Here is a 27,592-nt window from a genome sequence, read left to right on the forward strand (position 1 = left end):
AGTAGCTCAGTCAAGTAAGCGTCTGACTCTTGATTTTGGTTCAGGTCATGATCTCAGGGTTGTGAGACTGACCCTGCATCATCAGGCTCCACACTATGGAGCCTGCTTAAGACTCTCTCTCTTCATCTTTCCCTCTGCTCCTTGCCTGCTCACGCTCTTTCTCTCTAAAAAAACAAATAAATAAATAAATAGAATTAAATACTTGCTAGCTCCATCCGTGTTGATGAAAATAGCAAGATTCCATTCTTTTTTATGGCTAAGTAATATTCCTATATATATATATATATATCTCACATTTTTATCCATCAGTTGTTGGACACTTAGGTTGTTTCCATAATTTGACTATTGTAGATGGTGCTTCTATAAACATCAGAGTGCGCGTATCCCTTTGAGACAGTATATTTGTATTCTTTGGGCAAATACCTAGTAGTGCAATTGCTGGATCGTAGGGTAGCTCTATTTTTAACTTTTCACGGAATCTCCAGGCTGTTTCCACAGTGGCTGCACCAGTTTACATTCCCACCGATAGTGCATGAGGGTTCCTTTTCTCTGCATCCTTGCAAACACCTGTTGTTTCTTTTGTTGTTGCTTTCAGCCGTTCTGACAGGTGTGAGGTGATACCTCTTTGTAGTTTTGATTTGTATTTCCCTGATGACTGATGATGCATCAGCATCTTTTCAAATGTCTGTTGGCCACCTGGGTGTCTTCTTTGGAGAAATGTCTATTCTTCTGTCCACTTTTTAATTGGATTATTCACTTTTGAGTGTTGAGTTTTATAAGTTCTTTACAGATTTTTGATATTAACCCCTTATCAGATTTGTCATTTGCAAATACCTTCCCCCATTCTGTAGGTTGCCTTTTAGTTTTATCGATTGTTTCCTTCATTTTGATATAATCCCAAGAGTTTATTTTTGCTTTTGTTTCCCTTGCCTCAGGAGACACATCTGGAAAGAAGTTGCTATGGCTGATGTCAAAGAGTTGATTACCTGTGCTCCCTTCTAGGATTCTTATGGTTTCAGGTCTCACATTTAGGTCTTTAATCCATTTTGAATTTATTTTTGTGTCTGGTGTTAGGAAGTGGTCTAGTTTCATTCTTCTGCATGTGGCTGTCTGTTTTCTCAGCACGAATTGTTGAAGAGACAAGTTTTTTTTTTTTCCCAAGAGAATATGCTTTCCTACTTTGTCAAAGGTTTGCTAACCACTAAGCTGTGGGTCCAATTCTGAGTTTTCTATTGTGTTCCATTGATCTACATGTCTGTTTATGTGCCAGTACAATAATGTCTTGATCACTACAGCTTTGTAATATAACTTGAGATCTGGAATTGTGATTCCTTCAGCTTTGGTTTTCAAGGTTGCTTTGGCCATTTGGGGTCTTTTGTGGTTCCATAGACATTTTAGGATTGTTTCTTCCAGCTCTGTGAAAAATGCTCTTGGTATTTTGATAGGGATTGCATTAAAAGTGCAGATTGCTCTGGGTAGTAGACATTTTAGCAATATTTGTTTTTCCAATCCATGAGCATGGAATGTCTTTTGATTTCTTTGTGTCATCTTCCATTTCTTTCATCAGTGTTTTTTAGTTTTCAGAGTACAAGTCTTTTACCTCTTTGGTTAGGTTTATTCCTAACCAAAATCTTACTATTTTTGGTACAGTTGTAAATGAGATTGTTTTCTGAATTTCTCTTTCTGCTGTTTCATTATTGGTATATAGAAATGCAACAAATTTCTGTACATGCTTTTGTACCCTGTGACTTTACTGAATTTATCAGTTTTAGCAGTTTTTGTGGTGGGATCACTTAGGTTTTCTATATAGAGTATTATGTCACCTGCAAATAGTGAAAGTTTTCCTGCTTCCTTACCAATCTGGTTGCCTTTTATTTCTTTTTGTTGTCTGATTAAATTTGTGATATGACTTTAAAGTAAATCACTTCCTCTTGTTGAACTTTCCTTCCCCCATACCTCACCTACACAAGGCATATTCAGATTGCTTATAAAGGCTTTATTGTTGTGGTTGAAAAATCATGACATATGATGAATATCTTTGTACAGCATGGGCTGATTCAGAAATGGAGGTGTGTGTATTACATTTCACAAGATTTTTAAATGAAACTTGATCTGATATTTGATCAAAATTAACTAAATTCATTTGTTAGATCAACTAAATAAGTTTGTTCATTCATCTTGATTCTCTCCCACTCCCCCTCCCTTTCTCTCTTTTCCTTCCTTCCTTCTTTCTATCCATCCATCCATCCATCCTTCCATCTATCTGATCTGTATGTCCATTTTCCATTCATTCATTCTTCCATCTGCCTGACCCTCAGTCAATCCGAACAACCATTTATTGAGCACTTTATGTATACCCACCCCTGTGGCAGGTGGTGAGAATTCAGTGGAAAAGAATATAGACCACCCTGTTCTTGCTGAACTTAAATTCTTGGGTTAACACAGGAATAATCAAGAAAAAATAAATACAATATTTCCTGCTTCTGATCAGTAGTATGAGGAATGTCAAAAACATGTTGTGTATAACTTTTGGTTTATCTGATTTTATCAGTTGTCTCAGAAACTAAGCATCTGTGAAAGCCTCATTACAGAGCTCTTATGAACAAAAGACATGGTGTCATTATTGCTTACCAACTTATCCCAAAGGCCTAGTTTATTACCAGATTCCGAATAAAGCATAAGTTATTATCTAAATAAGTTATTATCTAAAGCATTCTTTGTGGTCCATGAATTGGTTCTGGCTTATGAGCAGTTAGTGGTCTTTGATAAGTATAAGAATTGAGAGTAAGTATGTAGAAATTCGTTTTTATTATCTTTTCTTTTGAAGTACTGATTTGCAGTGGATCGGAAACTAAAAAAGCCGAAACAACAACAACAACAACAAAACAGGGCAACACGAAACTATTCTTTGCCACAGGTGGTGTAAAAAGCATTGCTCTAAAAGACCAGTATCTCAGCTCTCCTGTAAAAAAAGCTAAATATAAAAGAGAAACAGGAGTCATGTAAGGGGAAGGAAGTAAACATTTATTCAGTGCTACTAAGTGTTGAGCCATATTTCAGCGGTCAGCTGATGGTTGCAGGAATGTCTGCCCACTCAGAGCATCTTCCTCCGGGTGCTCGGCAGCCCCCCTGGAGCACAGAGGTGGGACCCACATGGGCTGCCTGAGCACCCGATCTCCCCTTGTGACACATGGCATTGGCACTTCCATTCTGTGCTCTTTGGTAACAAGAATAGGTTTTGTTTTTTCTTTCTTTTCCTTAATATCCGTTTTGCTTCTCCAGGTTCTCTTCCTGCCAGCCAGGGTAGATATAAGAATTTGATTTGACAACTGTCCAGGTGCTTATCCACTGAGTGGCAAGGCTTGGCCTGCTTCTCTGGGAACACAGAGCTCACTGAACTCTTTCTTGTTTATTGTCAGGCCTAAACTGGTGCCTAATTTATTATGGACGGTATCTGAATGTTACAACTGTTTCAGATTCATTAATTTTCAATCTCATCTTCGCATTAGGAACTAGATCAAGCTTTATAGAGCCCAGCTTTTGGCTTGAGGCCACCCTTAGAAATGCATGAAGACATTGTATCTTTGTTTTCCTTGGTGCAAAATGGGCATCTTTCACCTCTATGCCATTAGTAAAGGTCAGTGATAAATGAAGGGTCAGAATTAAGAGTCCAGCTCCTTCTGGCCAATTTCTATATTCTTTTTCCAGGATTGTTTTGCTTCAGATCACTATTGGCCAGACTTTGGAGCGTTACAGAAAGGTTTGAAAGAATAAGTTAAAATTTCCCCCTGGCGATAAAAAAAACAAGACCGTTCCAGTGTTTTTTAGTGAAGTATAACGCCAGATTACATTTGTGGTATGGTGTCTGTATGTCACAGGAGTAATTCTGTCTCTCTTGTTTTCTAGGTGGGCCTCTTGGGAAGAACTGGATCAGGGAAGAGTACTTTGTTATCTGCTCTTTTGAGACTGGTGAACACTGAGGGAGAAATCCAAATAGATGGCGTGTCTTGGGACTCAATCCCTTTGCAAGAATGGAGGAGAGCCTTTGGGGTGATCCCACAGGTAAGGCAGAAAGACTTAGTAAAAAATAAAAATAAAAAGAAAGAAAAATTAATAACTATTTTTTACCATTATTTGACACTTAAATTCCAGAAAATCACATTTCCCTGTAAAGTATATTTATCATTTATTGCTTTCTTTTTTTCTGCAATGCAGTATTTCCACAGGGAAAAAGAAAGCTATCTATAAAAGTTTGGAACTCTCTGCCATCCAGTGATTGAACTATTAATAGTTTTGATCATCTCTCCCAGAAGACACAATCCACATGGGAGGATGGGACTTTCGTTTTTAATCAGTGTTTTTTTTCACCCCCTCCTTCAGTGGTCTGAGCTCCAAGTTAGCAATCCCAGCAGGTTGAGAAATGCTTTGCAAGATATAAATGATGCTGCTGAAATAAGAAACACTTGGAAGCATGAAGTAGTAGAATTGAAAATAGAAAGTATAATGACTGTTTTTTGTTCTTTGGATGAAACGAATCATGTCAGATTAATCTGTAGCCTCTTTTTTTTTTTTTAATGTCACTCTTCGATTTGGGTCACAAAGGGTCTCTAGCTTCCCTGGCTTAGTAGCATTCTATCTGTGTCATTGTAGAAGAAGATTTCTTATATATGAGAGAAATAGCAGATCCAGTTTAAAATGATCTCAATGGAAACCAAGGAATGTCTTTACTGGAGCCAAATCTGAAAGGCACATGTAGCATTTCTACTGGCATTTGCTTTCTTCTCTGTGGGCGCATTCACGGCTTTAGCTACCACATTGCTCCCTTTGTACTAATGAGCTGAATCCATTTCCACCAGCACATTCTAACAATTCTCTACATTTAACGCAAAATTAAAATGCCAGGAGCATCTCCAGATTGATTGACCATAAATCTAGCCTGAGAAAAAAGCTTGTATTTCTTGATAGATTACCGTAGTGGAACATTTGCTTTTTTTTTCACCTAAACAGGCACTAAATATTGTAACTGCTAGATTGATGCTTTTAATTTTTTTTGTCTAGACTTTGCCATATTGCCAGAAGCTTAATCCTGGTAGAACTTTTGAAAAACAGTTTTGTTTTTCAGAAAGATAAAAAAAGATTGTCAGATGGTCTAAAGATAAAGAAACACTGAGAATACAAGTATCCCGAGGTGATAGCCTTAGGCAAGATAACAATGTTGACGAACACAGAATAGAATCTGGGTGTCTGGTTGTCCAAGAAGCGTTGCTGTTCATTTGACTCTAAGTCTCCCGGCCCCAGTTTTAACTGCAAGTAGTGAAGCTTTTGGGTTTTTTTGTTATTATTATTCACACCAATCTATGCATGATCACAAGTACAGCTTTAAAAAATAATTTCACTGGGAATCCTTGAGTTTATCTGCCTGTGATAGATTTTTTAAAAATTAGATGTTCTATTTAAGGAACCTAAATGCAAGACCCGGAGAAAAACCAAATGAACCAGTCATGGAAATTCTGTGTCTTGCCTTTCTGCTGAAGTAAATCTCCCAAACCTGCCTTTATTTCATTTTCCCTCTTCTGTGGCTTCAAACATCATAAAATTATACAAACTAAACAAGACGTACTTTGATATGTGCCTTCAAAAATGCGTGATCATGCTAATATAGATGCATCTCATTTTATGTTTTTATGACGCTGGTTTCTGAGACTGTCTCCTCGTATCACAGGGACATCTGTAGATAGGATATAGGGCTTTTTCTCCAGTGACATCTTAAGAATATTAAGTGAATGCTCGAAGAAGAGAGGGCAAACTCCTTGTGCCTTTTTAATATCCTAAGTAGGAGATGCTTTTATTTTCCTAACTTTTCTTGAGAAGTTCAAATTAAGTAAAATGTTTTCTTCTTTGCCTGGAGTTTGATCTTAAAAAAAAAAAGAAAGAAAGAAGGAAGAAAGGGTTAAAAATCCAAGAACTGTATTTTGTTTGCTTTTCCATCTCTCTCCCTTCCATCCTTCTGACCTTGCAAGGGCATCTCTGACATGGAAACATGAGATAGGTCTGGGTCAGTTAGTTCCTTGTTTTTAGACACACGAAACAGGAACAGACCAAACAGAACTTTGAACAAAAAACTTTTTCTCTCCCTCATAGTGATCCTGAGGCATCAGTTGTGGCATCACAAGATGTCATTAGTTTTGGCAAGTTCTTGCTCCGCGTGTCTGTGTTTGTGTGTGTGCGCACACGTGTGCGTGCGTGCATTCTCTCCTACAGCTGGAAAGCAATCTTGGAGAATGCACCAGTCTGGAGAAAAGGGTACGATGTACATTTCAAGGTGGAGCCTTCTTTAACTTGTCCCACTTAACTGTGACCTCGGTCTGAGGGCATGGAGAGGAGGCAGGACAGCCTATAGTCAGACTCCCATTGCCTTAGGCAATTCGGACATCAAGACTAGACATTGTTTATTAGCCTTGAACTTTGTTAAGCACTTTATTATTGAAGGACAAAAAAAAAATTTTTTTTAGGATTTTATTTATTCATGAAAGACACACAGAGATTGGCAGAGACATAGGCAGAGGGAGAAGCAGGCTCCCTGCAGGGGGCCCAATGTGGGATTGATCCCAGGACCCTGGGATCATGACCTGAGCCAAAGGCAGGTGCTCAAGCAGTGAGCCACCCAGGTGTCCCCAGAAAAACAATTTTTAAGCATATTTGTAGAACTTCAATTATGACTTTGAAAGGCTGCAAGCTGTTTTAAGTAAATGATTAGGTCTATACTTGGAATGAGACCTTATGACCTGGAAATAACCCATGCCCGCATATGATTCCACCACAGGGTTGGAATGACTTTTGCTGTGAAGGGCATCAATAGGGCCAAGACACTGATCTGTAGATTCAAGCAATGGAATTGGGAGTGCCTCAGTTCTCATTCAGTGTAATAATAATGATTTCATAATTAGTTGTGAAACTCCTATATGCTTAAAATTAGAGCATACTATCATTCTATATGCTATAGATTCTATAGTTATGTAAAAGGCATTGAGGTCTCCATCCCACCTATGAGCTTCCAATGAGAAGTTCAAAACTGACGTCAGAGAGTAGAAGAAGAAACCAAAATTACCGTTTTGGTTACCAAGGATAGTTAATTATACCTAGTCATGAGTCGAGGCATGGGTCTGCTCAGGGGTCATTGTGGGTAATTACGAGGGTGAGTACAGCCGTCAGCCCTGCTGTAGCTGCTCTAGCAGGTCACTGTCACTGTATCCTCCCTCTTTTCTCCTCCCACCGCTATGAACAGATGAGTACGGGCCCTTTCACAGAGCAGGTGGGAATTAAGGTGGGTCATAATGGGTCACAGCATTTGTAGGTTTTGGAAAGGTTGGGGGCAGGGTGTTGTGGAAAGCATATTCCAGGATCCCAGACAGACTGGGATATTATGAACAAGTACAGAGAAGGGGATTAGAAAGAGTTGGGGCACAAAGGACAGGGGAGGCCACGTGTTAAGGAGTATTAGGGGAAAGGGGGAAAGACCTGGTAAGTACTGATACACCCCAGTGGGGAATGAGTTCACTCTTGCTGGGCCAGGAAGAGGATGGTGAAAGGGTACTGGAAGCGCCTGCTGCCTGTGCAGGGAGGACTTCCAGAAAGGCGCTGGAGAGGCAGGAAGTAGGGCTGAGAAACTCTCCAGTTGTCACGTGGTACAGTCCTGGACAATAGTGAAGACCACAGTGAGGGCAGGGTGCCAAACTCAAGGGAAAAGAGAAGGGATGCCTGCCTGGCTCACTGGGTAGATCCTGTGGCTCTTGACCTCAGGCTCGTGAGTTTGAGCCCCACATTGCGGGGGGAGGGTGGGGAGTAGAGTTTGCTTGGAAAAAAAAAGAAAAAAAAAGGGAGAAGAGCAGAATAACTAGTGTGGATATTAGTATGACACAACCACTATTTCTGAGCTGAAAATTTTAACAATTTTGTCTGATCTGAAAATCATTTTTAAAAATGCTCTCTCTCAACAAGTGTATACTGGAAAGTTGTAGTACAAAAGGTCGAGAAACATTAGATGACTTTCCAGGAAACAAATATCTGAACATCTTACGTGCACTCATTTACACATAAGTAAATTATATGTACATTAACATGGTAAGATTATCCTCTATTCTAAATCTTTTTTTTCCCCTCTATTCTAAATCTTAAACATTTTTGTCTAATACTTTGTTTACCTTGTTCTCATTTAATAGATATTCTTCAGAGCCAAACAACGCTTATTTTTTAGACATTCTATAATGCAACCTTAGAATCTTGATTTGTGGGAATTGGATAGATTTCTATTGTACACATTCAACTTATAATAAAATTTTGCAGACATTGTCAGAAGGTAGGATCAGAGCCACTGTGATGCTTCTAAGCAGTGGGGCCACATTTTAACAGAACTGTATGTGAACTTGAATATATATATATATATTTCCCTTCTGACCAAAACAAAACAGCATTATAAGCATACAGCTCTGAGCACCCCACAGAGGCTCGGCCACCTTCACTGAGTTTAGAAGTTGAGGAATCAGCTTCAGGAAAGAGATTAGTCAGCTGGTGAACAATGGTGCTCTCTTTATTCTTCCTGGAGTCCCAAGAATTGCTCTTTATGCCATACGTCCATGACATTAAATAAATATCAAATATTTGCACATCCTCGTTTTCCTATTGGTGACCAGTTTCTTAGAGGATCATTGTGATTTTTAGTTTCAGGTGTATTTTTTGCTGTATAATCCATCTGACTGTGTCACCTTGGCCAAGCCACATAACTTCTCTGGGCCTTGGCTGTTTTCATTTGTAAACCTGGGAAAAGGACATAGGTGACCTGCAGGGACCTTTCAGCTTTAGAGATGCCTTTGTGGAAACTTCAAACAGTTTGGAAAACAGAACCGAGACACCTGCTGGCACTTCTGAAAGGAAGAGATACTATTTATAAGACAGGAATGAAATGTTTAGTTAATTGTGTGAAATTTAATTCGAGCTGAACAAGTCCAGTCAATTTTTTATAATTAAAATTAAACATTACTTTAATGCTAGAAATAAAGTATAAACAATAGGCCTACAGAGTTTCTGAGTGGGATCAAATCCACTACATCTGAGGCTACGGGATGTCTAATTTCCACAGCTTCCTTCCTTCACAATTTTGAATATATATCTATTTCAAATAAAATGAACATATAACATATTGCCATACACTTGACAAGTATTATATGTAAATTATTAAACTACAATGAGATAAAATGAGGCATACCATTTCCCAAAGATGATGTAAAAAGATCAAAGTTTTATTTATTTATTTATTTTTTATTTTTTTAAGATCAAAGTTTTAATGGATAGTTAGTATTATTTCCTTAAAGACTGGCCATGGGAAGAATGTCCAGGCTGAGATTCTTAGAATGTATAAAAAACTGAAGAAGTGAAATAAAGCCACGTGGCTGTGGTGGAAAAAGGGAAGGTATAGAGCAAGGTGCTAAATGAGCCAGAAGAGATACAAGGTGCTAAATCACGTAGGCTCTGCAGGCCATCTTCAGGATTTTACATTTTGCCTTGAGTGTTATGGAAAGCCAAAGGTTTTTAAAGATTGAGGACAATCCAACTTATATGTGTAGCAGTTGCATTGGTTGCTAACTAAAAATAGACTGGAAGGGAGGCAAGAGTGAGAAGACGGATGTCAATTAGAGGTTCCTAACTGTTCCAGAGAGCCACATTGGCGTTTTGAACTATGTGGTGGCAGTAGGGATGGAGAAATAACTGGGTTTGAGATACATCTGAGGGGAAAATCCACAGGACTGATGATTGATTCCATCATCAGGAGGATGATGAGAGAGAAAGAAGGCCTCTTTCTTTCTCATCGAAGGGAGGATCCAGGAGAAAGAAGACCTCTGGATTGAGGAAGTGAAGTTGCCATGCACTTATCAAAATGGGAAGGCCTATAGGTAGAGCAGGTTTGAGAGGAAAGGCATTTCCCCATTTTACCATGAGAACACTGAGGCTCCTGTTTGCAGGTCAACCTCCTGGCCAGAGCTGCATGGTCACAGCATCTCGGTGAGCCCCATTACCTTTAATTCCTTCTGTGGCTGCTTTGTTGTTATGATACCTTTGGCTTCCCCCCAGCGTCCTCCAGAATAATGACATTATTCTATTGGATCAAATTAAAATTCCCTGTTGTTCTGTTCCAGGGGTTGGGTAAATGTCCTTGAAGGTTACAAAGACACTGTAGCCCATATAAAAACCCTTCCACTCAGGTGCTGCCTGGGGGGATGAAGCCAAGCGCTCCCTTCATGGTGTAGGAGCTGAGCCTGTAGCCAGGGTATGGCTAGTGATGCTCACGCCAAGACTGTGCCGCTGAGCACTGATCGGCCCCTTTCTAGGCCCACTGGGCTGCTTCTACACAACCTTATTCATTCCTGAGCTCCAGATCAGAGGTGAAAACTAGCTTGCGCAGGACTGGAGACATTGTGCACATACTTGGAACAGACACCCCTGGGCTTGAATTCCAGCTCTGCTATCCGCCAGCTGAGTGCTGGTAGAAAAGTCACTTAACCTCCCCCAGCTGTGAGATCCTTGTATCCCATAATAGGATTTATTCCATTAGGCTGATTGGAAGTTGAAAAGAGATAATGCGTGTAAAGGGCCATACCTGGCCTATGGTAAAGGTGCCATAAAGTGAAGCTCTGTGTTCCAGATGCTTGATGCCCAGTGGATTCTTTGGACATTACTTCCATTTCCTGAGAAGCTTGGAGGAAGATGCACAAATATATCCATCATCTTAGGAGTCATATATTCATCCCTTATATCCGCCTCCGTAAAGAAATATAAGTTCCCCTAAGGAAGATGATTTTTTTCTTTTTAGGAGTAAGAGAGGGAGCACAGGAGCACAAGAAAGTGGGGGAAGTAGGGAGGGGCAGAGAGAGAGGGAGAGAGAGAATCCCAAGCAGGCTCCATGCCCAGCACAGAGCTGAGGTGGGGCTCGATCCTCACGACCTGGAGATCATGACCTGAGCAGAAATCAAGAGTCGGACACTTAACCCACTGAGCCACCCAGGCGCCCCTAGGAAGATGATGTTGTTGCAGGTTAAGAAATACCAGTATAAGTCTTCCTGTTGCCCTCTCTAGAGTGTTCCTGAGATTTTTGGTGTAACTTGATTATTTAAGCCGTAAGACACTCCCTAGGGATTGAAGTCTTTAATGTGACCCTCTTTGGATCTTACCGCCACGGTGAGGATACCCTGGTTCTGCGCAAGAGCCACAGAGACGGTTAATCTGGGACCCTCCTGTCTTGTGCAGTTCCTTACGGATCAGATGGATGCTGAGCTTTCTCTCTGGCTAAGGCAATTTGTGGAAACTAAGAACTTCAAAAAATGTAGTCCTTAATTCTCTTCAGTGGATATAATCAAAGGCAAAAGAAAAAAGGCAAAGAAAATATTATCCTGAATGTTAACATCAAAAGTACTTTGCAGTTCGCTCATATGTACAAGGAAAGGACGCAATATTAGTATTATTGTGTCATCAGCACTTCGCAGTGAGAGTGGTTTTCTTTTAAAAAATATTTATAGCCACACGAGCAGACCTCAGTAACCGCGATATGGCAAGGAGGGTGTCTCAGGGTGACAGCTGTGCAGTACTCCTTGCAGGGCATCACCTGGTCATCCCATCATCTCAGTGGGATCCACCTCCTCTGTTACGTGCACTCACCTAAACAAATACTTGATTTCCATTTTTTTTTCACTGATTTCTAAGTTGTGGCTTTCTCCTGGTTGTACAAGTAGAGATGTGCCTTGGTTTATAGACCAGATGAACATGTATGTTTAAATAGAGTCCATAAATTCAAACAATTGCAAAATCCTCTAGGAAGCTAGACTCATCAAAGGAATCCAAGGAAAATATATGGATAAAATAGGAATTTGTTCTAACAAGTAAATTATAACTCATAAGCATACACTGTTTAACTGATTTTATGCTGTATTTACTCTTAGTAAGGAAAAGTGCTAAGAATAAAACAAAATTGTAATTTCCCACAACTTACAATGATCTTAGTTTCCTTCTCCTAAGGATATTGGGACTAGATAAGTGTTCACAGGGGGCTTCCAATGTAGCTGGGATGTTTTATTTCTTTAAAGAAGACACAAAACAACTATGGTAAATTTTTAAAATTTAAGAAAACCAGGGGTTTCTGGGTGGCACAGTGGGTTAAGCATCCAACTCTTTGTTTCGGCTCAGGTCATGATCCCAGGGTCTTAAGATCGAGCCCCACGTTGGGCTCCGTAGTCTCCTGAAGACTCTTGCTCTCCCTCTGTCCCTCCCTCTTGCCCCCTGCACATGCTCTCTTTCTCTCTTGCAAGTAAAAAAAAAAAAAATCTAAAAAATAAAATAAAATTTAAGAAAACTAGATGGTAAGTACATGGCTATTTGTTGTTGTTTTAAAGTATTTTTTTTTCTGCTTCAAGTATTTTGCAATACAATAATGGAAACATACGAAGGTGTTTAGGTTATTCATACTTTCCTCTTTTTCTTTATTGCTATAGAAAGTATTTATATTCTCTGGAACATTTAGAAAAAACTTGGATCCCTATGGACAGTGGAATGATCAAGAAATATGGAAAGTTGCGGATGAGGTAAGGTTGCCAACTGAAGTAATTCTGGAAAAGATAGCTCAACCACACACACACACACGTGGTTGTCATAACCGAGATCACTTACACACTTACTTCGTGCACATATGTGTGTGTACAACCTTGAAGTGGAGAATACTAACACACTTGGAGCCCCCACTACTTTGGACTAGACCTACCCTTTCTCTGTGTTCAGTCTTCAGCTCTTAGACCCCAGAGGCAGCACTGCCTTCTTCCTCAGTGTCCATCAGGGGCAGACCCAGGAACTTTAAAGGGCTCCAGGATCGTTTGTGATTCCAAGGACCATCTCTCCGCACCTTCTCGCCCACCCTCTCTGTCTGGGTCCTGAAGCATTCTCAGCACTAGGAGAAGTTTTGGCACAACATGGAACACTTCTCTAGGAAGCATGGGTTTAGCTCAGAGAAATGACGATCCCTCTAGAGCACCTGCAAAAGGCCGCGGTCTTCTCTGGAAGTCACCAGAAGTCAGCTGCTTTCAGGGGATGTGGCTGTGAACCTTTCTAGGCAGAGAGTCCCATGGCATGCTCCATTCCTTGAGGTTGGTAGGACCATATAGGAAATATGCGGATTAAAATGGAATCAAAATTACCGAATAATACTTTGTATTTACCCATTAGGGTGGTTCATTATAGTTGAAAGCATCAAGTAGAAGAATTTAGAGTGCTGGGAGCAAAATTCTTGGTTTCCTTAACAGAATACCCCAGCTGTAAGGTGATCGTTCTTGGACATGGAAGCATTATATGGAAGGAAAGGAGAACATAAACTGTTCTATTTCATTACATTTGAGGCTTACATCCAAAGCCCTAGTTAGGGGCAGACTATAATTATGGGACCTAAGAACATTGAGATTCAAAGGTCTTCTTAGAGAACAACTTTATTCCACTATTTCCCATAGTTTGGCCCAATTCTGTTTTTCCCGAACGTTCTTCCCACCCTGTGGACTGGATCTTGCCAGGAGCTTTGACATGCTTGTGAGGGTGAAACACTTACCCCCTGAGTGCCCAACCTTAATATGCCCCTCATAAAATACACTTAGATTAGCTATTTTTATTATCAAAGTTTCCTTATTACCCAACAAACAGAAGTTTTAAAGAAAACATTAACTAAATTGCAAGTGGCACATTTGGAGATCTTTGATGTGACTTCAGAGAATGAGCTATAGGAACACGGTGTGGTGGGGCAGGACCTGGGGAGGAAGACATTAGACTTTATAAAATCAGCAACTGTTGCCAAGTCACAATCAAATTTACAGGAAGTCAAGATCATAAAAACCTAAAATTTTAGAAGACACGGTTAAAAATTTAAACACCAGTATAGTGCATACATATTACCTGTCTAGATACTCATTTGATAAACTCATATTTGGCTCTTTTTTTTTTTTTTACCTACTTTAAGAAATGCTTTGTCATTCATAAACCAAGATGATGATGCTGTCCTTACGTTCACGTCATGTGCTTTGAGTAGTGATGATAACTTTCTGTTGAGGAGGCCCAAAGGTAGCACACACATAAGCAACAGTCCAGAGGAGCAGAGAGGCAGAAAATCATTGGTTTAAAGAGTTACAAGTCCTGGGCTTTTGTCCACGTGGTTGGTCATACAATTTATCCAAACAGGAACATTTTGGGGTGTGTCAGTTTCTAAACTGGACAGGATACTGGGACCAAGGGCATAAACCGGTACTGTCCAGGGCAAACCGGGACGTATGGCATCTCATCCAGTCCTCTCTGTGACCTCGGTATGACTTGTGTCAATAGAGAGACATGAGCTGAGTAACAGCAGATTAGCCAAACACCTGACTCTTATCTCAATAGCGCCTCCTTCGTAATTCCGCTTTCCCCCAAGTGAAAATCAGAAGTACACACGATGACGCCACCAGGCCAAGAAACACTTCGTTCCTACCTCGCAATTGTCCCCACGCTCCAGCACGAAACTTTGTTCTTGTTGATGTGGACTAGGTTTCGTGAGGCCATGAGGATCGTGCCTAGTTACTGGTTCTAAGGCTAAATGTAAATGGCCCACGTTCATCTCCGCACGCTGAGCCTCATCATTCTATGGGTGAAGTTAAAGCACGTGTGGGTCCAAAGTAGGGAAAGAGGGTGTCTATCTAAGACCTTGGACTGAGATGGTCTCATTTTCCCGTCCCCAGATGACTCTGAGCCAGATAGCTTCTCCCCAGGAGCACTGACTCTATCAGTTGTGTAGACCAAGGGAATTTCAAGAGACTGGAAAAAAAATAATAATAGACCCCTAACACTGTGGCTCAATAGATTGCTAAGGTTGTTGTGACCTTTGAGGCATACACGTTACGGACAAGCCCAGGGCCTGGCAAATAATAGGTATTAAGTGACTCTTGGCTAGTATGATCCTGTTTCCATCTGGTCTTCACCTGGCCATCCTTCAAATGTTGATGTTTCACAGAATCCTTATAATAGTCTTATTTTACTTATTCTTTCTGGGAAATTTACCTCTTGGCTCGAACTAATGCCACTATGCTGAGACTCCCAAATCTGCCAGTCGGCTCCCTGCCTGACACCTCTGCGCGGACGAGCCCCTTGTCTCCATAGTGACTTTTTCTGCCCCAGTGCGCACACCTGTCCTGTGTTCCTAATTCAACAAATGGCACCAGCACCTTCTAGGTGCCCAAAGCCAAGACCTGGGACTTAACTCTTGATTCCCGACTTCTTCACCTCTCCCCACCTATCAAGTCCAATTAATGCCACTTCCTGCAAATATCTAGAATGTTCCCATCCCCATCTGACACCACTCTTAACTCTCATGGGGGAGTTTGAAACAGACTCCTCACTGATTTCCCTCCCATTGGCTTCCTACAGTTCATTCTGCTCTTTGTGGCTCTGGTGATCTTTCTTAACCCTGTATCTGATCACTTGTTTCTCCCCTTCTTCTGCTTCTTTGTCATCCTTTAGACAAAGTCCACCCTGGTTAAGGTGGTTTCCAAGGTCCTTCATGATTTGATCTTTGCTCGCCTTTCTAAACTCATGCCCCAGTCTCCCCTTGCTTACCACGATCCAGCCTCTAAAGCAGCTTCTAAAGCATGTGCTCTCTGATGTCCAGAGGTTTTTTTTTTTTTTTTTTTTTTCTCCTGCTGTTCTCTGTACCTGGGAAATCCCACCAGCCCCTGCTCATTATTCAGGTCTTTTCTTCCCATATCACTTCTAGCAACCTGCCCTGAGGCTCCAGTCCTGAGGGAGGAACCCCTCCTAGGTGTGTCCTATACCCTCAGCCCTTTCATAGCATTCTTCTCCCTGGATAGACTCACCTCTGACCTTGTCCACCTTCCCCATCAGACTGTAAATCCCTTGAGGGCAGAGGGGGTGTCCCATTCACTGCAGTATTTCCAGGGCTTACGGTAGTGTCGGGATGTGGATGGTGGTCAGTAAATATTGGTTGATCAAATGAACAAATGAATGGCTTCATTCGGTTTTTTAAATGAAGGATTAGATTCATTTGTTTAGATGAATAAACAGATGATTTGCCTGTGATCCATCTCGAAGATAACCTTGTGATTGGTACACAACAGGTGTTGCCATTAGCAACGAGCACGCTGAGCCTTGAGAAGTCTGAGGGGCTTGGTGGATGCTGCATGGCCGCATCCTTAGACTTCGGGTTCACTGGCTCTTGCCGCCATGAGCTTTCTTAGTTGTCTGTGGCTGAAGCAGCCTGTTGGTTTTAGAACAAGGGCTTTTTGGTAACTGTTTGCTTTTTAGATAACTTATAAAATAGTTCCCTTCCTAACACATTGATAGCTAGATATTTTAAAGAGCAAGTTACATAGGAGACAGTGGCCTTTTAAGTGGAAAATCTGCCCTGGAAAACCTGCAGAGCAGCAGAAGCAGTGCTTAAAGGAGTTGAGAGTGTCTATTTTTATAACTACCTGCTAATGGACTATTCAGTCCAACGGCAATTCACTTTTCTGTTTTTTTTCCCCCCATGTTTTCTTGTCACAAGGGCAAACTCTTGCCCCATAATAACATTCCAGAGTGTGGCAATAGCAAGAGTCAACATTTTGAAGAAAATATCTGGTCCTTTACAGACCATAATACATTTTGTTTAGCCTGATATGTCACAAGACAAAATTTTTTCCTTGTAAATACATGATTTTTTCAGCTCAACCGCATAAAGCTGGCAAAGTCTTTTGTTGTAAAGTTGTTTATATCCACAAACTGGTGATGATACTTTTATGTGTTTTTCATGCTAAGTTGGAATAAAAATAATAAGAAGTGTTTGGATTCTAGATTTTAATTTATCTTAATTTGGACAGAGGTAAGCTAAAATTTATATTTATTTTAAACTACTGAAAAATAATTTGTGATATATGTAACTAACATTATATCAGGAACAGATATATATATAAATGTGTATATGTTAATATATAAAGAATTCTGCTATTAAGCTACTAAATTAGATTATCTCTGTGGCAATTAGCTTTTCAATCTTTTTTTTTTCTTTTCTCACAGCCCTATGAACAGTAATTTCTCACTTATTATTTTTCTCCCCACCTGGACTGTGAGTTTCTTCAAGACAGGGCCTAGTGTTATTCATCTTTGAATCCCCAAGTCTGCCATAGTACCTAGAATTTAATAAACCCTCATTAAGAATCTATTAAAGACTGTGTGACTGAGCACTGAGCAGTCATTTACATTCAAATAATCATTAGGTTAATTTAAGCTGTTCTTACCAGCATATAAAGTTGGTTACACATAGAGTTATGGTAATAACTTTGTAACTTTCCAAAAACATTCATTAGACTGTCTGGCCTCCCACTGTCTCTCCAAAACCTATCACAACATCTGGCAGAAAATAGGCAATTGATCAATTTGTCAAATATTTACTTACTTCAAAACTTAAAGCTTTGCTAACTCATGTTGATCTTTCTCCAGTGAATGTGATTTTTTTTTACTATACTTAATAGTGAGTAAAACAGTAAGATAGGAATGTTGCAAAATAGACCCTAGGTTGTTCTATCTCACTGTCATTTATTTCTTATAATTTTGTTCTCCAAATATGGACAGTGATAAATATTTAGGTACTTAATTATTTTCTTAAGAAATAGTTTTCATCTGGGAAAAAACACACAAAAAATATAATATAGTATGGTGGCTAGGGAAATTATTGTGTGATCGGTGTGGATCTAGAGGGAGAACATTGTATGTGCCATTACATTTTACCAATATCTCAAGCTCGTTATTAGAGGTGTGATATAAATTAGTAGTGTTGCAGTGCTTCCTCCTAATGTCCTCTGCAAGGCAATTTGTGAAGGCAAAAATCTTACAAATCTTGTCATACCAGGGTAGTGTCTCAGTGACCAGGCCCATGTCCTTGGGATTTCCCAAGTTCTACTAGTAGTTAGGATGGATTAGGTGCTTACCATGCACCTCTCTATGTGGCAACATCTTTCCAGAAATTAACTCACTTAATCCCCAAGTATAGTCCTTTGAAGTCCATACTATTATTTTCCCCATTTTTTTCAAGTGAGGTAAGTGAGACTTACAGTAACACATCTGATATCGTGAGCCCAGGAGAGGAGAAGTGCAGAGGTGAAAGTGCAAAAGAGCCCCTTTTGTCTGACTTCAGAACTCCAACCTTTAATCAGCACTTTTACTTTTAATTAAAGTATAATTGACAAAAAAAAGTATAATTGACATATAGCTGTATTAGTTTCAAGTGTGCAATGTCATGATTGGATAACTGTATACAATGTGAAATGATCACCGCAATAAGCTTTGTTAACATCCATCTAATCTGTACTTTTCCTGATGGTTAATTTGACTTAAATTTTTTTTAAAGTCCTTATTGGTGTTAAAGAACTTCTAATTTTATACTTCTATGTTTAAGGCATTTTAAAGAGTCTTAAAGATGAGAAAAACACCCAGATAGCAAAGTTGCCTGTCTTAGGTTGCGCTCTATATCGGCAGGACAGAGTCAGCACTTGTTAACTTCTCATTTGTCACTCTTAAGTTTGGTTCATTTTTGAATTCTTCAAAACCATGTTTGGGTTTCTTCTGGCCAGCATTCTAGGGGCTCAGTACTTATTTGTTGAACAAATGGACGAATGTGTCAAAGCTGACGGCGCACCCAATATTGGCACTCGGGCGTGTGTTTTTACCCTCAAAAATCAGTCTAACAGGGGAAACTTCCACAAATACTACCATGGCTAAATTTCCACAAATACTACCATGGCTAGCTGCCTGACTGCCCTAAAGGATGACCAGGGACATTCAGAAGGGTGCGTCAAGGTGTATAGGGAACTACAAGCTGTTTGGTGCTGCTGGAAGCAAGGGTGGCAGAGATTCCATCCTGGATGCCTTTTATGTCATGTGAGAAGGCTCAGTTTTATTCTGTAAGGAAGAAGTTTCAAAGAGAGAAATGAGATGGTCAAACCTGTAATTTGAGAAGCATCCCTGGGGTGTTTGTATGGTCACTTGACAGACTGATCACTTGGGATTTGCAGTGGGAAGCTTAAGGAATAATGATGGCCACCACAATGGGGTGAGCAAGGAGGAGGATTTAAGAAGTATTTGGAATATGGCCAGGGCTAGGGATAAAGATTCAAAAAATCCTTCACTTATCCATGGTAGTTGACACCCTAAGAACAAAGGAGCTCTCAGAAGGAGAGTTCAAAGAGTTAGGGGTGAGTAAGATATATTCAAGGGACGGAAAGAGGAAGAGCTGCCCACACATGATAATAAGTGGCCATAGAGTTTGTGGCTTCTCATAAGCCAAGGAATAGGTGTTCAAAGAAGGAAAAAAAAAAATGTTCTGTGTTGTGAGACAGTGGAGACAAGAAACACATGCTAATTTTTTTTGAGATTTGTGCAAAGGAGGTGGATATGGAATATGAGCTAAAGGAGAACTCGGAGGTAAGTGATAGGAGAGACCGTAGCAGGTTCACAGGCTGAAGCCAAGAAAAAGCAAAAGGATGAAGAAGCAAAGAAAGAACACAGGTCTTCTTGCTCCTACCTGGTATCTTTATTCACATCTCAGAACCTTGGATCTGAAAGTAGTTTTACATTTGAGTCTTCCAGGGCACATCAGACTAGTCCCCCTCGTCCAATTAATATGTTTACATTCCCTACCATCTCAGAGACTCTTCAAAATTAATGGATTCTCACAAAGCGAGATTGCTTTAATGAGAAGCCAGTCAAGGAAAAAGAGCATCATTGGCAATATGTATCACGGGCACACAGTTGGTATTTGCTGATCAAATATGGTGATATGGGCCACCTGTGAATTCATCACTGAACCCAGGAGTGTTTCCTAAAGCCATTATCCATCCCATTCTGCCTGTATTACAATGAGTATTATATCCTCCTTCCCAGGACTAAATCCCAGACTTCCCAAGAGTAGGGACAATCATCCATCTATCTCTTTGGCTCTCAAACATTCAGCAACGTTTGGCAAACAAGAAACGTTAACGCACGCTTATCCAAAGAAGTGATGAGAGCCGAGACTGCAATCACTGGTGTCTTATTTTGGAAGAGTTTGTTTCTATATCTTGTTCACATCCTCACCTTATTATTTTCCATCTAGCTTAAAAACGTAAGCCATTGGCCCTAACACAACTCTCATATTCCACCTCAATATCTAAGCACCTTTAAATCTAGTTATATACCACCATTCTCTCTTTTTTTTTTTTTTACTTCATAGTGGCATCAATTTCTTATCAGTTTTTATGAATTGAAGAAGCTCCCCAATTGATTCTTTCCTGTTACTGTCCATGCTGTTAGGACAGAGAAGGGAATGGAAAGTAGAATAAAAGAAGCTGTTGAGATATGGCAAAGACCTGCATTTTATACATATTGTCTTTTCCAGCATGAGTTCAATCGTGTTGTAATTATCGATGTATGTCTTTATAGATCCTGAGCCTTGCAGGGGCCACGTGCCATTTATCTTTTTTTCAATCCCCACGCGGAGCCCTTGGCGCAGAATAAGCACTTGTCGAAAATGTCCTGAATTAAGTACAGAGCTGAACCAAGTCGTGGGCTCATCCTTTAGAGCTGCCGGGAGCCTATGTAGACTCTTGTTCAATCAAACCCAGATAGCGGGAGTGGTGGGTTGTTGATGTGAAATCTGGACTTTGAGGCTTTTAGATTGTCACCTCTCGAGTGTCTTTCACCTCGTGGGATCTACACTACCCTTCCAAGCACGGTGATTTCCCTCCTTCTTTTCTGCAGGTTGGACTCAGATCTGTGATAGAGCAGTTTCCCGGGAAGCTCGATTTCGTCCTGGTGGATGGGGGTTACGTCCTAAGCCATGGCCACAAGCAGTTGATGTGCTTGGCCAGATCTGTCCTCAGGAAGGCGAAAATCCTGCTGCTCGATGAACCCAGTGCTCATTTGGATCCGATGTGAGTTTCAGAGTTCCTGCTCTTTATTGACACAATGGGAGCGAATCTGTGACGCCTCCTTCATGTTGACACCGATTCCCAATAGGCTGTCATGTCCCCAGCCCCCAGATGTGAAATGATTGCCCAGTAGAAAAGTCACTGTTTGACGTGAGCACGAGTGCTTATTTCCTGGGATAAGAGTCCTGCGTTCTCTTCAGAGTGTGATTTTGGAATTTCGTAGAGACTCTCCCCTTGCCAACACATGATGAAATATTTAGTTACATAGGCATAATCTGATTCTTATGACTTTTCTTTCTATGCCATTTATATGGTAAGAAATTTTTTTAGGGGCACCTGGATGGCTTGATCGACTGTCTCCCCTCGGTTCAGGTCATGATCTTGGGATCCTGGGATCGAGCCCTGTGTCGGGCGCCCTACGTGGCGGTGGGAGTGGGGGTGGGGGATCTGTGTCTCCCTCTCCCTCTGCCTCCTCCCCCCTGCTTATACTCATGCTCTGCCTCTCTGAAGAAATCTTCATAGCACGAGAGAACCTCTCATGATTCCACATGATAATGAAATGTTCTCACTTGCAAAACTTTCTTCAAAACATCTGTCCTATTCGTTCATGGAAACCTAGAATCTGCCCCATGGTGGGAGAGCTGATGATGGCGGACTCTGCATCAGCACTAGGTTAACAAAAGTATTTGAAGAAAGATAAGTCATTTAAAGAACTAAATTGACAGGACAGGAGGTGTGTCATCAAGGGTAAAGGCAGATTATTGACACTCTGTGATGTTACATGTGCCAGTTTCTTCCTTTTCTAGAACATACCAAATCATTCGAAGAACCCTAAAGCAAGCGTTTGCAAACTGCACAGTGATCCTCTCTGAACACAGGATAGAAGCGATGTTGGAATGTCAGCGATTCTTGGTGAGCTTATAATTTGCTTAAGATCTTACTTCTCCTTTAATTCTCGTTAACAATAGCTGAGATGGGGGTTCCTGCAAATCACAACACAACAGTGTACAAGTGCTTCCTTCAAATAGGCGTCCCGCAGCCGTCCAGCTCTACTCAGGGTAGCCACGCTCCTTTGGGCTCCGAGGTGAGGCGGGGATCCAGGAAATCTAACGTAGCAGCCGGTTATTGAGTTACATTAATCAACAGACACATCTGTACATTTGAACCCTTTATTTGGGGATCAAGTCATAAGAGAGTCTAAGTCCCGATGCTTTTAACAGCTAAGTCTCCTTGGATGGGCTCCAGGGCAGGCCTGGATCGCCGTGCACGCCGACGTGTGGTTTTAATGGTGGTTGAAAGACTCACTTCATTCTTCTGCTCATTACTTAGAGCTCGGGTGAGCGCCTCTCCCGTCCACCTCCTCATTGTGCTTGCAGAGCTGTCACAGAGCCTTTCGAGCCATGTTTACAAATTCCCAGGGGTTTAGTCACAAGGAAGTTCCGAGGAGGACATGTCCCGTCATTCCTGTTAAGGCCTTCAAGGCTCCTGGAGGGACACGCTTTTCTTACTGAGGGCTTGTTGTTACCTAGAAGCTTTACGTGACAAATGGGGTGGGGGGGGGTGGCCCGCAACCTCTTGCCCTGCCGGGGCCAGGCCTTGGGGCTCCCGAGAGGCCCTCCGGTCCTCCCAGGAGGCGTCACCCGGGCACCTCCTGACCGCTGCCTCACTTGGAATGGTTGGGGGCTGTGAACAGGCTCGACTTTGTGTTCACACTGGGTTTGAGGCAGTGGGTGAGGCCCTGTCAGACGTCACCCTGACCTGCCAGGCCCAGGGGTTCCTTTAAGGCTCTCGGAGGAGCCACAGGGCTCACGCCTCTACCATTAAGAAAGGAATTCTGGTCTTCCAGAGGCCAAGTAGAAAGTTAGAGCCCGGGACCCCTGGGTGGCCCAGTGGTTTGAAGCCCGCCTTGGGCCCGGGTGTGATCCTGGGGTCCCGGGATCGGGTCCCATGTCGGGCTCCCTGCATGGAGCCTGCTTCTCCCTCTGCCTGGGTCTCTGCCTCTCTCTGTGTGTCTCTCATGAATAAATAAGTAAATCTTTAAAAAAAGAAAAAGAAGGCTAGAGCCCCTTTAGCACATGGAGGAGCCCCAGGAGGCCAGAGGCCCCGGGGACCGGGCTGAGGGCACCCTGGGCCCTGGGACGCACTAACGGCCGCCCCCCCTAGGTCATCGAGGACAGCAGGCTGCGGCAGTTCGAGTCCATCCAGAGGCTGCTGAGCGAGAGGAGCGTCTTCCGGCAGGCCATCGGGCCCCCCGAGCGGCCCAGCCTCCTCCCGCACCGGCTCTCCAGCCGGCAGAGGTCCCCTTCCAGGATCGCGGCCCTGAAGGAGGAGACGGAAGACGAGGTGCAGGACACAAGGCTTTAGGGCGCCCCGGATCTTTGCGGGGGGCTTCGCTCATCAAGGTGGAGGAGGACGTGGGTTCGACTTCGGAAACCAAGGACGAGTCGTGTATTTTTAAAAGGAAAAAAAAATCTTGATAAGGGGAATTAAGGACACTCAGCTGGATCTGGATAAGTGACTTCTGGGCAGTGGTCAAATTGTGTGACAGGGACTTCAGACCCTTGAAGATTTGCCACGTGGGCGCACGAGGCCGAGCTCCCAGGAAAGCCTTTCCTCTGGGAAGCGATGGGAGGGCGGCTGTGGGGGTCAGCCCGCTGAGCTGCTGGGCCTGCTGCTTGGGGACACGTGCACCCTGTGGCCCAGAGGGGGACGCGGCCCACTACCGGGAGCCTCGATTAAAGGAAGGCCCCTGGGAGCCTGGCTGGTGCGGAGACCTTCCTGCCCCTTTCCCCTGCCCTCCCTGACATGGCCCACAACATGACTCCATCCCCTGGGAGGCATCCCGGCTGTTCCACTGGGGGGCACGTGCTAGAGGCCCCGAGTCAGCTGGCCTGAGGCCACGTGCAACACAGGGTACCGGTCAGGAGTCTGAGGGAACCCCCCGTTTGTACCACTCACCACTCCACCCAAAGCAAGCAATCCAGCCCATGAGAATGCGCCCCTTCCCGGGGAGGGGGCAGGGTGACTCCCTTGGTGAAGAGGTTGACCTGACGTTCCCCAGCTTCCAGAAAGTAACAGGCTCTTAAGAGCTTGGGACAGAAAGACGTTGAGACAAACATGCTTTAGTGGGAAGTGGCACAGGAGACCCTCCTCCCCCGGGAGCTCTGGGAGGAGGGCATGGAAGCAGGCGGGTGGAAATACGGAGCTCCGAGGACGCAGGTCCATGTAGGGTTATGTCGCGCAGTTTCTGCCCAGCTCCAGGCCTGTCCTACCGTGGAGCCTGGCTGGGAGGGATTACGGGATGCACGGGGGACCGTCGGTTCACTTTATATGCTTCTGTTTTTATAGTTTTTGTGATGCAAATAAAATTTTCTCTAGGAAATATTTATTTTAATACTACTTCAAACTCACAAATGGCTGTATTTTAAGATGATTGTATTAGGAATTATATTTGTATTGAAACAACTTTATATTTGAAATGTTGGCTTTTTATGGCACTAGCTATTTTTATGATGTGTTAAAACTAAAGGGAAAAAACGGGGGGTGGGGGGGAGGATATCAACCAGGGGTTACTAATCACCTTGATGGCATAGAGAGAAGCCTTAGGGTTCACAAAGATTTGCTCCTTTGATTCCCTGCCAGCACACAGGTTCCCTCTTAGCAAATGGTACCACAAAATCCGACCGCTTCTCTCAAGGACACATGCCTTCCCAACTCCAGACTAAACTGTTAAGACTGCATTCTATTTATTACTGTAAGAAATTATCATGTGCCAATAAAATCTGTATATTTGTGTGAAACTTAGCTGTTTTCAGACGTGTTCGTTAATCACGCCTCATTCATCTCTTCAGTCTCTAAGGATCATGGAACCCAAAACACGAACCATTTCTTTAAATAAAGCTTCTTGATAATCCCACATGAGTTGAAATGCTCCTAAAAAAAAATGATTTCTTCTTAAAAAATTTTGGTAAAATATACATAACCTACAATGTACCATTTGTGAGTGTACAATTCAGGGGCCTTCAGTGCATTCCTGGTGTGGTGCAGTCATCATCACCACCCCTCCACACGACTTTTTCATTTTGCAAAACTGAAACTCCGTAGCCGTTCGACAAAAATGTCCTATTCTTCCCCCCCTCCCAGGCCCAGGCAATCACCATTTGTCTCCACCTTTTGTCTCCATGAATGCGATGACTCTAAGTCAACTACGATGCAGGATTTCCCTCACACATTTCCTCGTGTGACCTGGAGTATTTGTTCTTTTGTGACGGGCTTAGTTCACGTATCATGTCTTCATAGTACGTCATCTTACAGCATATGTCCGGGTCCTCTGTGTTTTGAGCTGAGTATTCCAAATAAATTATTCCAAATAGATTTGTTCCAGATAAGCAAATACATCTCTTCCATTTGTCAACTTAGGTTGTTTCTACCTTTTGACTATGTTGAATAATGGTTTTTTGAACAGGAGTATACGAATGTCTTTTTGTGTCCCCACTTTTATGGCTTAGGACACTTTTGAGTTGTTTTTTTTTTTTAAAGATTTTATTTATTTATTCATGAGAGACACAGAGAGAGAGGCAGAGACACAGGCAGGGAGAAGCAGGCTCCATGCAGGGAGCCCGACGTGGGACTCGATCCTGGGTCTCCAGGATCATGCCCGGGGCCGAAGGCAGCGCTAAACCTCTGAGCCACCTGGGCTGCCCCAGAGGTTGTTTTTGTTTTAAAATCGAGGCTAATAGAATAAAAAAAAAAATGTATCCTCTGCAAGGGCCCATTTATTTATTTGAAAGCCTTTTCAAATCGTGGCAGTTATCTGATAGCTCTTGATAAGCAAATCTCATCAAGGAAAATAGTATTTCTGAAAGCTGAGTGGTTTTTCTTTGTTTCAATCCATGTTTTTAGTTGACAGAGCTTCTTTGGTACCCTGTTCTTCCTTGCAGAGTTTCTTCATATAAGATGCAGGTGCCAGGGTGTGGTAGGTAGTAAGTAGACCCCTACTAAACCCTCCAATCTGGTCTTTCCTTATTTGAGGAGGTTTGTTTTCACATATGACCCCAAGAGGGCAGTCTCAGAGCATGCTCTACTCTAATCATTCTAATTTTTTCTAAAAAATTAATGTGTTATATTTTAGGGCAGTTTTTAGTTCACAGCAAAACTGAGCAGAAGGTACAGAGTCCAATGAACTCCTTGCACCCCGCACATCCAGCCTCCCCCACTGTCAACATTCCACACCAGAGTGGAACATTTCTTACAATCAGCATATCATTATCACCCAAACTCCATGGTTGACACTAAGTTTTACTTGGGGCAAGCCCTTATTCATCTGCTCCTTCCCCTACTCCGAGGCAACAACCGATCTTTCCGCTGCTTCCATGGTTTTGCTTTTTCTAGAATGCACACAGTTGGAATCATACAGTCTGTCGTCTCTTCAGATTGGCTGCTCTTACGTAGTAATATGCATTTAAATTTCCTCTTTAGGACATGGAAGCCATGTCTTTTCGTGGCCTGGTATCTCATCTCACTTTAGTGCAGAATAATATTCCATTACCTGGGTGTAGCTACTGAAGGACATCTTGGTTGCCTCTAGGTTTTGGCAATTATGAGTGAAGCTGCTGTAAACATCCTTGTGCGGGTTTTGTGTGGACATTAGTTTTCAACTCCTTTGGGTAACTACCAGGGATCTTACGGTAAGAGTATATTTAAGTTTTGGAAGAAACTGTCACGCTGTCTTCCAGAGTGACTGTCCTGTTTTGCATTTCCACCAGCAGGGAAGGAGATCTGCAACCTCCCAGGCATTCTGCATCCTCAGTGTTTGGGAATTTGATCATGCTAGTGGAGTTGTGTGGTGCTATCTCTTTGTTGCTTTATTTTGCATTTCCCCAGGACACATGCTTTTGAATGAGTTTTCATATGCTAACTTTCCATTTTTTATATCTTCTTTGGTGGGGTGTCTTTTCAGGTCTTCTGGGAATCTTTTAATTAGGCTATTTGTTTTCTTATTGGTGAATTTGAAGAGTCCTTTGTGTATTTTGGATAACGGTTCCTTTCCAGATAGGTCTTTTGCAAATATTTCCTCCTAGTCTCAGGCTTGTCTTTTTATTCTCTTGACATTGTCTCTTGCAGAGCACAAGTTTTAAATTTAAATGAAGTCCAGCTTATCAATTTTTCTTTCATTGATTGTACCTCTGGTGTTGTATCTAAAAAGTCATCATCATCTCCAGGGTCATCTAGGTTTTTTACTATGCCATCTTCTACAAGTTTATGGTTCTGCATTTTACATTTAGGTCTGTGATCCATTTTGAGTTAATTTTTGTGAAGAGTATAAGATCTGGGTCTAGATTCACTTTTTTTTGCTTGAAAATGCCCAGGACTTCCAACACCATTTGTTGGGAAAAAAATCTATCTTTTCTCTATTATTGCCTTTCCTCATGGTCACAGGTAAGTTGATTATATTGATGTGGGTCTAGTGCTGGGCTCTCTACTCTGTCCCGTAGAACTACTTATGTATTCTTTTGCCAACACTATACTCTTGATTACTGTAGCTTTATAGTACCTTGAAGTTGGGTAGTGCCAAGTTCTTGGACTTT

General features: G+C 42.0%; 1 protein-coding gene across 1 annotated transcript in view; it reads left to right on the forward strand.

Moving 5' to 3' along the window:
• Nucleotides 1-24,483, forward strand: part of CFTR (CF transmembrane conductance regulator) — a 161,217-nt gene extending 136,734 nt beyond the window's left edge. The window contains exons 23-27 of the mRNA XM_055314679.1: nucleotides 3,907-4,062; nucleotides 12,537-12,626; nucleotides 20,836-21,008; nucleotides 21,812-21,917; nucleotides 23,169-24,483. Coding sequence (XP_055170654.1) covers nucleotides 3,907-4,062; nucleotides 12,537-12,626; nucleotides 20,836-21,008; nucleotides 21,812-21,917; nucleotides 23,169-23,369 — 726 coding nt within the window. The 3' untranslated portion in view covers nucleotides 23,370-24,483. The remainder of the gene's footprint in view (nucleotides 1-3,906; nucleotides 4,063-12,536; nucleotides 12,627-20,835; nucleotides 21,009-21,811; nucleotides 21,918-23,168) is intronic.
• The last annotated feature ends 3,109 nt before the right edge of the window (nucleotides 24,484-27,592 follow it).

The sequence above is a fragment of the Nyctereutes procyonoides genome, unplaced genomic scaffold (genome assembly GCF_905146905.1).
Source record: "Nyctereutes procyonoides isolate TBG_1078 unplaced genomic scaffold, NYPRO_anot_genome, whole genome shotgun sequence".
Classification (NCBI taxonomy): Eukaryota; Metazoa; Chordata; class Mammalia; order Carnivora; family Canidae; genus Nyctereutes; species Nyctereutes procyonoides.